The sequence below is a fragment of the Electrona antarctica genome (genome assembly GCF_951216825.1).
Source record: "Electrona antarctica genome assembly, chromosome: 13".
In the NCBI taxonomy this organism is placed as follows: Eukaryota; Metazoa; Chordata; class Actinopteri; order Myctophiformes; family Myctophidae; genus Electrona; species Electrona antarctica.
The window spans coordinates 37,867,166-37,882,272 of NC_136794.1; the positions used below are offsets into that span (position 1 = coordinate 37,867,166).

The following is a 15,107-nucleotide window of genomic DNA, read 5'->3' on the forward strand; positions in this document are numbered from 1 at the left end:
AATGAATAGTGGAGGGGGAACGAATTCAACATGAAGCATTCACAATACCAATGTTCCACATACTGTAGTTCCTCTTTTGTATTAAGTGTGTCAAGTTTCACGTTACGGCCGCCCAATAAAGTGGCTGTGATTAATGTGGCAATCAAGTCCTGCCCCTCCCACGCCACTACTGTTCCCTGGGGGGCCATTTTTGGGATAGAGTGCTTGGCAAATGGAAGCGTGTGGCACGAGGCCACAGGGAATTAAACGAAACGCTGGTTTGGATTCATCTAACTGACGGAATCGACACTGTTCTATCTTAAATCAGCAGATGGAGGCACTGCTGCACAGACGCCAGCATCAAATCTTGGACCACTTTCAGTTTCAAGCTTGCCAGTCCAGAGCATTTTGCGGGATTAGTATAAGAATGGGTGGGGTGCTTAATGTGGCAACCTTCAAAGTAAATGTGTTTTGTTTGTTTTTTAATTTTTTAATCCGGATGCACTAAGAACAGCCAAGCTCCCTGGGCATCAGTTCCAATCCCTGTGACTGCATGCCAAGTGATATCACAATCTTTACCAATGATACTGTTCTCTACTCTGGTGAGAAATGATAAATAGCAGCACAAAATGGACACCATTCAGCTGTGAAATGTTAAAATCCAAATTGTGATATCCCGTACAGAAACAATTTAATAAATAAAAAACATTGAGACACGTATACTTAACCACTGTTTTGTAATTTGCTATACGTGTTGCGTGAAATATAAAAATGCAATTTTCGCCTAATAATGACATGTCCAACATAGGAACACCAGGTTAAAAGGTGGTTGAAAAAAACCCAAAGAGGGGCCCAGACGTTTCCGCTGAAGGGCTATACACCGTGTCGGAAGAATGAAGCCTTTCTTGGTTGCCTTTTATTCCGCTAAGTTTTGTATTGAAAGGGGTGGGGGGGGGTGGGGACATTGGCTTGGTTGCGGGGAAGAGTCTGAAACAAAGGTGGAGGAATAAGGGAAAACAAGGACAAACCCATTCTGGTAGAATAGTAGAAAATCATTCTTCTAGACTCGAGTCTAGACAACTTGACATGAGTCTATTCAGCAGACCAGAGAGCTGGTGTGTATACCTCACATGAGGTACAAAATGATGCACATTCATTCACAATTTGCATTATTTCAATTTGCAATTAAAGTAAGTGTCTACTACACGATGGCTCGCAAGGTTGTAGATCTGCATTTTTTGCGTGTGATGAAGTACGGCATTCATTTATGAAGAGGGGAAAAAATTGAAATACAGAGATACAAGGTTTCTGCCCAACGCGACGATATGTTGCTCATTAAACATGGTTAATCAGCCAGCAGCTAGATGTTGACCTCTGAAGCGAAAGGTACTCCATTCTGTAGGCCTACTATATTCTGTCTTCTTCCAACAAGGGGAGTTCCCAGAGCCTGGGTGACAGACAGGGGCCTCTGTGGGACTAATAAAGCAGCAGTCCATAAGAAGCTAAACAAATATTCTCTGAAGACTTTATCCTCCTGAACCGGGGCAGTAAATACCAAATTCCAAAGGGCAGGTCCTGCGGCGAAACCATTTAGTCCTTAATTAACATCTACAGAATGACCGGACACACGCACTGCAGATGCGTGTGCATAGTCTGCATTCACGCACGCACGCACGCACGCGCACGCACACACACACGCACACACACACACACACCAAGAGGCCAAAGTGCGCACACTGACCATTTTCACCTTCAGAGAAGCAATCATCTGTTGGCTTTAAACACCAAAGGCCTCCTCATCTGAGTAATCATCATCTCCCTCATAAAAGCTCAGACAGGCCAGTGAGAGGGCCAGTGTGGACACTCAGGTGATGAAAAGGTACCGAGTTCTAGCTCATATACAGCTAAGTCATTGCTACTGGCTTTGTAGTCTGAACAAACATTATTATTATTAATCCTAATCTCCTTCTGCACAAGCGTGTCCCAAGTTTGATGAGTTTTTCATTAAAAAAAAACTTTGTGAATTCCTAGAGTCACACAAAAGTAGCAGATCTGCAAGCTCGAAACGTGTCACGAAGTGAGGCGCTTTGAGCTTGCAGATCTGCTACTTTCGCCATTTTAGAATTTGAATCCTGTAAGGATTTTAATAGTTGACATTTAATAAGGATCATTGCAGACAGACAGACAGACAGACAGACAGACAGACAGACAGACAGACAGACAGACAGACAGACAGACAGACAGACAGACAGACAGACAGACAGACAGACATTTTATTAATCTTTTCCATTTCATGGAGGAGACTCGAGCACGTGGGCATTCTCTTAGTGAATGTTGCAGGCAGTTATCTAACAGCCATTGTTCACTAATTTGAAGATCAGTTCAGAAAATAAACAAACCCAAAGACAAGAACAAAGGGTTGCGTTCAGTTTTTTCCACAGACAGGCTGGCCTGTGTCAAAACAACAGACACCGGGGTCACCTCCGCTGATGAGTGGACAGCCCCTTGTAAAGCATCATAAAAGTTATTATGTTCTGTGCGACCCGTGAAGTCATTAGCTGTCCGGGTGTCCTCCACAGTGACAGGCAGGCAGAGGACAAAGACAGTGACAGAGACGGATCTGGACAGAGTATTGTGCAAAAGGAGAGAAAGTGAGAGGGTCCGTGATCTTTCAAGTTCATCAAACTAAATACAAGGCAGTCGACACACACACACACACACACACACACACACACACAAACACTACCCTGATTTTGAACCCAGCGGGGCTCATGCATGCGTGGGAAACCAAACATCTACTGTTCATCCAAAGGGGAATCTAAACCACATTTAAATACTACAGTGAAGTCAGTTCACGGAAGTTGTTTTAGGCTATGTGGGGATTATCTAACGAGGTACCATTTGAGTGGGAAAAACCTTACTAAATAAATTATACTAAATTGTTTATAGGGTCAATATAAGTAAAATAATATAGCCTTTCCATATGGGAGTATCATTTTATATTTTTCCAAAAAGAACACAAACAGCATATTACAAGTTATGAATCTTGAACCTAAGGTAACTATTACAATTGTAAATGTTATTTGCTGTAGTTGTACATAAGGCAAACCTGAGTACACGTTGCATTGGTCATTGCACGCAGTAACACGCCGTCTGCCCAGAGATTTTTCAGGAGCACACGCACGCACATGCATCGATTAAGAACAAACCTTAAGTTCACACCTCAACAATGTTTACAAGGCTGCCGAGTGCCGAGTGTCACACCAGTGTGCATTAACGTAGGAATGAGCCTAGGAATGGTCCTTTGTGACCTGTAGTGTGTTAAGCGACGTGTGCGTGAAGTTATCGCCCCTCCAGAGATAAATTCACCAATGCAACACTGAATATATGACAATAAGTTGGCGTGGGGTTAACTACAACAGTGACACATTCTCCTCCATTATCTAAATTTTAAAATTGGAAAAATGGGCCTGGTTAATTGGAGATCTCAGGTTAATTGGAGATCTCAGGTTAATTGGAGATCTCAGGTTAATTGGAGATCTCAGGTTATCCTACCTAAGATTGGAACACGGTTCTCTTGCACACATTCTGAACGTTTTTATCAATCTAAGGCCCTCATTTATCAATCGAGTGGAAATTCTGCCCCAAATTCGAGTGTAGGATTCGTAGTACACCCACGTCGGGTCGGCATTTACAAAGTGATCGCAGACAGCTGTTCCTTCCTAATTTCATTCCTAGCAGTGATAAATGTGACGGCTGAAATCAATCTGGCACGCCCTATAAAATCTAGCCGCGCCCTCGGTTTTGCGACATGAACAACTGCAATACGACCTGGAAACCATGGTTACAGGGGGAAAAAAGTTTCTGCTGCCCCCTCCCATACACACACACACACACACACACAGACGCACGCACGCACACGCAACTTGTTGTATCTTAAATAAATAAACCTGCATTAATTAAATAAAGCTGTAGGACTACCCTGTCTGTTTCTCCTCTCGCTTCGCATCCCTTGCTGCCCACCTCACCCCCCGCACGCACGCACGCACATATCGCAATTTGCAAGCAACTGTCACTGTGTTGTTAGTTGTATATTCAATTATTAAAGTCTTTATTCATTTAATATACAACAAGATATATTAGTGAACGAAAACCTGAACCTGTGAACCATGAATTATATAACAAATAGGCGCGCACACACGCTGCTGTTTTGCAAGGTGTATCTCCTGTCCTGTCTGTCTCTCTATCACTGTGGTCCGTCCGTGACACCGTGACCAATTGACCATGCACGTTCAGTCTATTTAAATTGCCTCGCTGTCAACTGTCAATTATATGAATATTGCAGCCAAAACCGTAGCCTTATGTGACACTGGACAGTGGTGGTGGTATGGTGGGCTGCAGGCTGGCTTAGCCTATACTATCTCCGATGCGTTCCCACTTGCGCTGGCACGACACATTTGGCATTCGAGCGACGCGTCAGGTTTATTAAACGAGGAGGAGATTGCACATATATGTAACTCCAGAAAGACATCGGCCTGCTGTAGATTAGGCTACAGTAGGCTACCCATGTTGGGACTCTCCGCGCTGCAGCACTGCACTATAGGCTGCTCTCCAACGTCCCGTCATGGAAATATTTCAGCACAGACAGCCCAAATCCTCGCATGTATGCGCTCATCATGCAAAACACTGTTTAAATGGCTTACGCATCTAACTTGCAACATTGTTTTTAAATGCGCGATTTTAATTGCTTGCTTGTAAAGTTGGAAATCTCCTACTAATTTCATATGACACAAAGACACATTGTTGATGTATTCCTTTCCTTTTCTTTTTCTTTTTTTACATTTAGCCCATATAGGCCTACATACCTATACAGTTTTATATAAACATTTTAGGAGTGAATACATATGTTTCGATGCCTGTGACAGCCTCTCAGCTGGTCAAACAATGCTGCTCCGCTGTTCTACGACAAAAAACAGGTGAGGACAAAGCGTACGACAGCTCCCGACCAGACGTGAGTTTTGTCTTGGCACAAGATCATTTTCATGCTTTGGCGCAAATCGTAAATGCCGAAAATTGCGGTAATTTCGGCGTACACCCATATTTTGGCGTACGCACGGTTGATAAATGAGGGCCTATGAGAGTAAGACTGCTTGCACAAGGGGAGAAATCGAATGTTGACCTTCAGGCAGCACCTGTCAGCCAGTAGTTGTCCTACAGTACCAGACCACGGGAGGGAGACCAGATATACAAATACTGCAGATGTCATGCTCCGATTATAATATTCACTAGTTATAGCAACACCACATCTTCCCAATGTCTTGGAAACACAATATCTATACCCGTTCCCACATGTGTTGACAACGGTCTTCCGTATATGGAACCCGACCAAGTATTTAAAATGCACATAGGAAAATCTGATGTTCTCAAAGGTTTTGTTACCTGGGGGGGGGGGGGGGGCTGTCCTGTCTGTCTCTCTATCACTGTGGTCCGTCCGTGACACCGTGACCAATTGACCATGCACGTTCAGTCTATTTAAATTGCCTCGCTGTCAACTGTCAATTATATGAATATTGCAGCCAAAACCGTAGCCTTATGTGACACTGGACAGTGGTGGTGGTATAGTGGGCTGCAGGCTGGCTTAGCCTATACTATCTCCGATGCGTTCCCACTTGCGCTGGCACGACACATTTGGCATTCGAGCGACGCGTCGGGTTTATTAAACGAGGAGGAGATTGCACATATATGTAACTCCAGAAAGACATCGGCCTGCTGTAGATTAGGCTACAGTAGGCTACCCATGGTGGGACTCTCCGCGCTGCAGCACTGCACTATAGGCTACTCTCCAACGTCCCGTCATGGAAATATTTCAGCACAGACAGCCCAAATCCTCGCATGTATGCGCTCATCATGCAAAACACTGTTTAAATGGCTTACGCATCTAACTTGCAACATTGTTTTTAAATGCGCGATTTTAATTGCTTGCTTGTAAAGTTGGAAATCTCCTACTAATTTCATATGACACAAAGACACATTGTTGATGTATTCCTTTCCTTTTCTTTTTCTTTTTTTACATTTAGCCCATATAGGCCTACATACCTATACAGTTTTATATAAACATTTTAGGAGTGAATACATATGTTTCGATGCCTGTGACAGCCTCTCAGCTGGTCAAACAATGCTGCTCCGCTGTTCTACGACAAAAAACAGGTGAGGACAAAGCGTACGACAGCTCCCGACCAGACGTGAGTTTTGTCTTGGCACAAGATCATTTTCATGCTTTGGCGCAAATCGTAAATGCCGAAAATTGCGGTAATTTCGGCGTACACCCATATTTTGGCGTACGCACGGTTGATAAATGAGGGCCTATGAGAGTAAGACTGCTTGCACAAGGGGAGAAATCGAATGTTGACCTTCAGGCAGCACCTGTCAGCCAGTAGTTGTCCTACAGTACCAGACCACGGGAGGGAGACCAGATATACAAATACTGCAGATGTCATGCTCCGATTATAATATTCACTAGTTATAGCAACACCACATCTTCCCAATGTCTTGGAAACACAATATCTATACCCGTTCCCACATGTGTTGACAACGGTCTTCCGTATATGGAACCCGACCAAGTATTTAAAATGCACATAGGAAAATCTGATGTTCTCAAAGGTTTTGTTACCTGGGGGGGGGGGGGGGGGGGCTTGAAATTAAAATGCATGAGAACCACTTCCCTACATTCACGATAAACTGACAGTTCAAAATGCATTTTGCCATTTCCTCACAGCGCACGATCACATCCGAGGCAGAACTTTAGCACTGGCCACACAATTGAAACAAGGATTTGTCACAGTCGCACTCACCATCCAGAAGGACATGGCAGAGCTGGCTTTAAGGACACCCAGGACAAGAACTCCTCACAGGATTCAGGACCGTCTGGAATATTAAACAGCCTTCGTCTGGACTTACGGACACTGTGTCATGGTCCCTGGAAGTCGGACACACTGAGCAGCCAGAGGCAAGCTGGACGGCCCTTATCCCGACACGTTTCCTGGGGAGTGTCGTTAGGCAGGGGAGAGGAAACCAGCACGCACGCACGCACACACGCACACCATTTTACACTTGCACTGTCGTACACACACAGACACACACACATACACGCTACATGTGAACACACACACACATGCGCACAATGGAAAAGGTCTGTGTCAGGGCATCACAACATGGAGAGCGGGAACACCAGAAGCTGTTCTTTGCTTGTGGTCAGTGGTCAGTGTTTTGAGCCGACATCTGACTTCCTGTTCATCCAGTGGAAGAACATCTGACTTCCTGTTCAGTGGAAGAACAGAGATACTCTTCCAGCCGGGGTGTTGTGTATTTATTTAATCTTCCAGCCGGGGGTGTTGTCTATTTATTTAATCCGGGGATTCATATTTTAAACCAGTGCTTCTCAAACTTTTTTGTGTCAAGGACTAGGGCTGCCTCGATTACAAATTGAAGTTGGCGATTAAATGTCACACAAATAATTGTGATTAACGATATAATTGCATTTTTGGCATTGAACATGCCAAAATTTAATTTCAGATTGCCTTTAAGGCTTTGTAATCAGAAATTGCACAGGGCAGATATGACAAGTAACTCAAATATACAAAGAAATTACTGACATATTTAATAATTTTATTTTTTTTAAATAGCGGAAATAGCAGATCTACATTAAAAAAAAGCAAAAATAGCTGCTGGTTGTGACTGTCCGAGTATTGTAAACATAAGTAAAACTACTAGACACAAAGTACATAGTGTTCATTCTTTCTGAAGCCAGCCCAAATCCCCCTCACCTGCATCAAAGTCTACCTTGTGTGTTCAGGTTTTAACATGGGGGGTTTTGCTTTCTGGGCGATTGTTTATCACTCGTCAAATAAGCCGTGGGCCTCCATGAGTGCTGCTGAAAAGGGAGTGCTCACTAATGTTCATGATAAAATACCACTTTTTTGTCCTACTCAGTCTGTGTCGCGATTTTGACCACCGAAACGGTGGTCAAATTATAACGTAAAACTGGAGGCCTTAAAAGAGCTTACCGGTACACATAATTAATTTAGACAGACCTTCATGCCAAGAATTTGAATCTGACTTTTGAAATGCTAGAAATGACATAGGCAAAGAATATAAAAATGCATATTCTTTGTAAATTTTTGTTTGAGGGGCGCTAGCCCCCTATATTCAGCTATTAGTGTAGATTTTCGTCTTACACAAACATTAAATTCCCATTGACAATGAATGGAGAATTTACGTCATATGTATCTGAGCAAATATACATTTTACGTTATGATGATGTACGATGATAGGATCGCCCCTCACTTCACACAGGTGTGATTGTATCAGTCAATATACTGCATTGTTTCTTCAAGCCCTGCTTGAAGCCGAGTAAAGCTCTCTCTTCGCAACACTGTTGGCTAATAGGCTGTAAACAAACCAGCATGGCCCTGCAGAGCCCCGGGGGACCCCTCCTCACGCAACAGGTCTCCAAGTCTCTCCTGCCCTGAGCCCTCTTGAGTCACAAACTCCCTCCAACACACACACACCCGCCAGGCCATGGTCAAAACACTGCATCATGTCTTGGAGGCTTTCCAAGAAACACAACAGCAGTAGAGCTAGCTTTTGGTTGTTACGACCGAAGGTCACAGTTAACTATGGAATCGAGCATTTCCCGCCAGTTAGTGTGTCGGCAGGTGCCCAGGTCTCGTGACATCATGTGACATCATCAGGGATGGAGATGTGGAGACCCTTATGTCATAGTAAATGCGACCTGCTGTCGCAGTTAAACCCATATATGGAGATCCCTGATTGTCAGCACTATTGGCCAGCAATTCTACATCTGACCTCAAACCTCAAACCCTTAGATCTCCATATATGGATATTGCAGAACCTGTTCTGACATTCCATATGTTGATCCTTCCCCATCCATCCTTCCTCTTCGATGTCTCCCTTTTGACTTATACCTGTCTATTCAAATTTCAAACTCTAGACGGGCTAGCCCCAAAGTTATTAGTGCAGCCACGCCCGGCAGCCGGCGAAAACAAGAGTTCTCAACAGGCCCACCTATCCATTCAAATTCTAGACGGGCCTGCCCCAAAGTTATTAGTGCAGCCACGCCCGAACATTAAGGCCCGGCCCTACCTGGGCCCTCATCAAACCCTGTACACGCAAGAGAATGTCCCCGCTACCACCCTTAGATCTCCATATACTGTATGGAGCTGACCTGATCTGACATTCCTTGATATGTTGATCTGACCTCATCAAACCCTGTACACTCAAGACATGCTCCTAACATGGCCAGTACAGAATTAATTCCATGTTGATCTGACCCCCCATGCCAAAACGCCAGCGGTCGCCTAGCAGTCTGCCGTCAACGAGGCGGATGCGTGCACGTGTACACAAGGAATTGGAGATACAGGTGATTAAAAGAAACAGAGTGACCGCGGGTACACGAGAAATTCAAGATGGCGCGCTCCAGTGTTATTGACAACACCAGCTAGCAACCCAATGCTAATGTGAGTAGCATTACGACGTGATCGATCAAAAGCACTATAAAAGACCAATTGCCGTAGATCTACATTATTGGCGCAAAGTGTGGTATTTATTAATTGCAGCAGATCTACGGTATTGGCAAGAAGCGTGTTAAGTGTGCTTAATTACACTGGTCACAATGAATGTTATTACATGAGTTCATCCTGTGTCCTTGGCCAGAACATAGCCGTCAAGATGCAAACAACAAAGCAAAGGACGCCATTTGTACATGATGGCAACACAATGTCACTTTTGTGCGGAAACGTGAGACTCAGTTGTGTGTGTGTGTGTGTGTGTGTGTGTGTGTGTGTGTGTGTTTGTGTGTGTGTGTGTGTGGTGGATGGTTTAACCCCGGTCTGTCAGCTTCAGACAAGACACATCCACTGACTGCAGTACCGCATTGCTTCCCCACACCGACTGTAACCCATGGCGATCACAGGCCTGTCCAATGGCTGAGCATTATGCAAATGTGAATCACGCTCGACTGGGCGCAAGACACTGCGTGTCCATCGAGCGGCCTCACATTTCACATGAACTTTATTGGTGCCAGTGGGCCTTTTGTCTACTTTAATTGAATTAACTTCTGAGAAATGGACCTTGTTGCAGAGAGAGAGAGAGAGATGGGACATTACCCACCCATCACTTAGCCACGGGAGATTTTAATTGTGTTGACATTGGAATCACTTTTAAACCTTGGTGTAGAAAAGAGAGGGGCTGTCGCCGCTTCTCCCTCACAAAACTTTTATAACTCGGAAGCACATTCCTTTTGTGAAATGTTTTGCATGGCAGCCTAACAAAGAATTAACAGCCGCAATTTATAACGCAATATAATAAACATAATTTAAAATGTAAAAACATGAAGTGCATTTAGATGCACTGCAAAGGTCAAGTGTGTCTCTAGCCTACTCTTTTTGCATTACGGGAAAACATTCCAAGACATTAATTGGAAATTGTTGAGGACTAATTAGCATCTTCGCTTTCACTGGCAGAGAGGCATATTACATGTTTCAATGTAACCGATATCAATGGCAATATCCCCATCTACTGGCTAAAAGGCACATGGGCATGAACCCTGTGAAACCATTTAAATTGTTATGTAGATATAGCAACAAACAGACAAGCACACTACTGCAAAAACAACTTTTCTTCTGTGTCCCACTACTTTGAAGTGCGTCATGTATTTCACTAAACTGTCTCTGAGAAGCCAACATATAGTCGTTGTTTTGACTACATGAGATATGGCAACTTGAAAGAGTAGGAATCTCAATTCACTGTTTTTTTCAATATCTGACTTCCATTTCTTTCATGTCTGCTGCTTGTCCTGAATCCCCTGACCTGCCTAGACATCGAGCAAACAAAAGTCACATACTTGTCCCAAGCAGATAAAAGTGATGTGGAAAATGTTTGGCCAGGCTCCGAGGGAGAGAACCAGTTTCCTTTGTCTCATCATGTTTGAGTTTAGTTGTAAATGTTCCATTGGGATAAAATATGAAAACTATTGAGACTATAACATATAGAGGTGAGTGGTAAATGTGTAAATGTTACACTGCCACAACTGAGGCAGTGTAAAAACGTCTCAGTAAATACTGTAGAAAATACAGTAATGTGACTTTCACATACCTGTGAAAGTCACATAGTAGTAACTCTATGGCATTAGACTAATGCCATAGAGTTACTACTAATACTGTAGCACATTTGCTACTATGCCATATGGCAAAGAAAAACCACATACAGAATTTCTTATCAGCTAAACCAGGAAATACTTTTGGCATTTAAAACCTAGTGCACTTCACATTGATAAATAAACACTGTTACAATATATTACAAATATTACAACCCTATCTAAGAGTGCTAAGTTAATCGAAAAACAATAAGTACATACATTTTTGGATGTCTCTCTTCTGATACTCAAGATTACGTTGTGAGTTGCTTTTAATACCACTCAGTATTCACAGTGTGCTATTGAAGTATGCTTATCAACTACTCATGTCATGCTTATCAACAATGCAGAAATATATTGGACACAGCAATCTAAAAAGACTTACCCTTTTCCATTAGCTTAATTCATGATAAGGAAAATGGACAATTGAGGCGACTTCTCGTATCTTTTAAATTGTATTTTACATAATATGATGTAGGCTGTTTAAAAGTACCACTTTAATAATCAAACATGTTACATCCCAACTTGCATCCCAATTTGAAAGCATATTACATTACTTACACACACAACACCCATATTAAAGTGACAAATTTCCCAAATTTAAGCTTATATATTATACAAAACAAGTTACAGTACAGTGCAAAGAAACATTTGTCGGAACACAGCTATGACGGGAGTCCTTGCGGAAAAAGTAGAATGATGTTGAGGTATTTAGGCTATTTCCAGACCCCAGACCATGAAGGCTTGCCAATGCAGATAGACACACAGAAGCCATACAAGTGGCAGATTAAGTTCTGTGAACCACTGTGTGTCTCTTGTGTAACAGAATAAAGGGTGATTAAAGGGGAACGCAGCTCGAATAAACAATTGAGCCCCCAACAATTGTTGGGCGCCGCGAATAATGTCATAAACTTCCAAGTGTGTGTGTGGGGGGGAGGGGCTGATCCAGAAACAGTTGGTAGCCACTGTTATGTGCACTGTATTCCTGTGGTCATGTCAACTGTTATGAACAAGAGCTATAACCATCGATATAGAACAAAGGGGAGATCCGGGCACACTAGATGCTAGCCCAGATGAAGACCGTATAGGTCGAAACATGTCGGTTCAATAAAGTTTTCCTCCTTTTAACATTAAGTGTGCCCGGATCTCCCCTTTGTTCTATATCGATGTGTTATCCCGATTGATCCCAGGAGCACCTTTTTACTATTTTTACATTTTTTATACCTGCACACCTCCTGAGCACCTGGTTGCTTCCTTGCAAGAGCTAGCCTATAACCACTTGAAGGATGATAGGGTAGCATACCTATTCTGGGGCGAACAGTCTGAGAAAATAGCCGATCTACAAGCTCACACCGTGTTGTGATGCGCCATGTTGTGAGCTTGTAGATTAGCTAGAAATGGAGGGCGCCAACTTAATACAGAGCCCTGGGGGACTCCAGTCAAGTATAGTTTAAGTGGCATCAGATCAGGTATGGCTGCAGCTTCATACACAATGTATTGGTTAATATGCAAGGTGCCAGGCCAGGGAGATAATCTATGGGGTATTCCATGAGAAAAGGTAACATGTCATAGTTAAAAACTGACAAGACAAACCCTAAACAAAGAACGTTTAAGTTGGTATGAACTTTCTCCCTGGAGAAACATTCCAATGGGGCCGCCACAAACTCACATAGACACATGCACAGTCACTGAGAAACTATGGGGGCACTAAATATCTCCTTAATCCACAATATTGTTAAGACTATAACGAATGATCATATCACATTTCAGGTTCAGGACAACAGACAAAGTCATACAGCTTTGAGGCTCATATGGGCTATCTCATGTTTCTATACAAGTATACAGTATACAGCATGTAGGCTTGTGGGAAGAATAAAAAATAAAATAAAATAACGTATACAGTAGGAACTCAATTTGTGAATTCCTACTTTTCAGCGGTGTTCCCCTTTAAAAACACAGCCTGGGGATGGGGGTGGGGGTGTTACATAAATATATCGAGCCTGTATGTACGCTATACATGTCCGGCATGCCAATGATCCATGTGTAGGATTACAGGCGTGTGCAACACATGCGCAGCATCATGTCTAAGAGTGTGACTTGATTAGGGATTCCATCGTCTGGTGCGATGGGGTACACTTGTCCTCATCAACGGGGATTAGTGTGGGAACGTGACACATGTGCCGTATTTTATGAGGGCCTATCAAGTTTCGACTGCCGTCACACTAAAAATAACGACTTGACCAGCTTTCTCCGTTGCACACTCCTTTCCTTTTGTCTTTTGAGGATGTCAGGCATGCACACAGATGCCCACAGATCACACTTGCAAAGGGGGAAAAAAGTGTATTAAAATATTATGCAGTGAATGACTCAAGCCGTTAAGGTGCCAACATTTAACTCCAACGTTCTGGGTTCGATTCCAACCTCAGGGCCTGTGTTGCTGATCATCCCATTAATCAGCCCTCATTTTCCTGCCTCTCGCCACGGTTCCGTTTCAATTAAGCAAAAGTACAAGGTGGTTCACTTCAAACCTGGTCTTTTGACACTCACAGTAAGTCCATAGTGTCCACTTCACTGTTCACTACAAAAGTTACTCGTTTTACAAGTAAACAAACTCTTTATAATATTAAGGGGCTTTGACTGAAACAATTTTATTGGACTTAACACCTTTGTGACGAAAACAAAATTCCATTACACCCTTTCCATATATCCCTCAGTCCACTGAAATGCCACATTCCAGTGCAAATACCTATGAAATTCCTCTACAATGGAATGTGTAAGTGTGCAAACCTATCCTTTCAAAAAACAGAGAGGGCGAGCTCGCTACAATGATTTGCCTCGGCTTGTTACAAGCACTGGTGCATAATAGAGAGAGAGAGAGAGAGAGAGAGAGAGAGAGAGAGAGAGAGAGAGAAAATCTGGGGTCTTTCTTCCTGTGTGTATTCAGAGTAAATGCAGCATGTCAAAGGGGGGGATTTATTACCTCCCCAAAGAAAAACATTCTCCCGATGATGAAAACATGATTGGTGGACCTGGGTAGCCCGGCCCTAACGTCTGCTCCCACTGTCACAGTAATTACCCCCGGAGCCCCGTGGCATCCGACCTTGGGTAGAAAAGTCCCCGGGAAAACAGACCACCGCCACAAATATCGACAAAAGGCACTTTTGGATTCGCGCGGGATGTGACCTGGGAGAGCCGAGCTCTCTGTCCATCACTCGGATGTGTTTTGAATGGCTACAAAGGCCCCCAGAGTGAGACTTCGTGGGATTTGGACGTTGCCAAGAGCGAATGCCGCGTTGCCTTGCCAAGTATTAGAAAGAAGACAAGAAAATCCCCCACACACAGTAGAGAAATATCAACAAACTGCAGCATAAAGGCCACATTCATGGGATTCACAAAGACATTGTAGGTTGATGGTATAGGGCTAAATGGGATGTATTATGCTGCCATTATTGGTCTTGCTATGCCACAAGGTCCGAGTAGGCGTCTGTTTTATCTTCCAAGAAAAGGGGCACACAACCATGACTTTAGGGTGAGAAATACAGTTGCCCAGGCAGGCCCTTAATCTATCATTTCCACCGTCATTCTATCCACTGTGCATTGCCAAGTGAATTAAAACCACTTTAAGAAGCTCAACGAACGCCTTTTGTATCCCATTATCTCCCAGTTCCAGAGCCTTTGTGAGCAGCTTTACGCATCACAGAATCGGCGACGTCTTGAAAGGCCATTTGTAAAAGAAATATCCGCTCATCGGATTCACAAATCCTTTGACCGTGAACCGTTCAAAGTAATGGCAGTAGCCTTCGAAATGGCTAAAGGACTCGGGCACAAGCCTATTCAACGTTTAGTTGCAGATTAACACTGAAAATATCTCCTTCACAATGTAGTACACTTTAAAACTCCTGTAGGATGACAACAC

General features: G+C 43.4%; 1 protein-coding gene across 1 annotated transcript in view; it reads right to left on the bottom strand.

The window, feature by feature from the left end:
- Positions 1-6,956, bottom strand: part of LOC306934950 (tensin-1-like) — a gene marked incomplete at its 3' end in the record, with an annotated part of 183,677 nt that extends 176,721 nt beyond the window's left edge. The window contains exon 1 of the mRNA XM_079517772.1: positions 6,831-6,956. Within this exon, the coding sequence (XP_079373898.1) occupies positions 6,831-6,845 (15 nt within the window). The 5' untranslated portion in view covers positions 6,846-6,956. The remainder of the gene's footprint in view (positions 1-6,830) is intronic.
- Between the last annotated feature and the right edge of the window lie 8,151 nt (positions 6,957-15,107).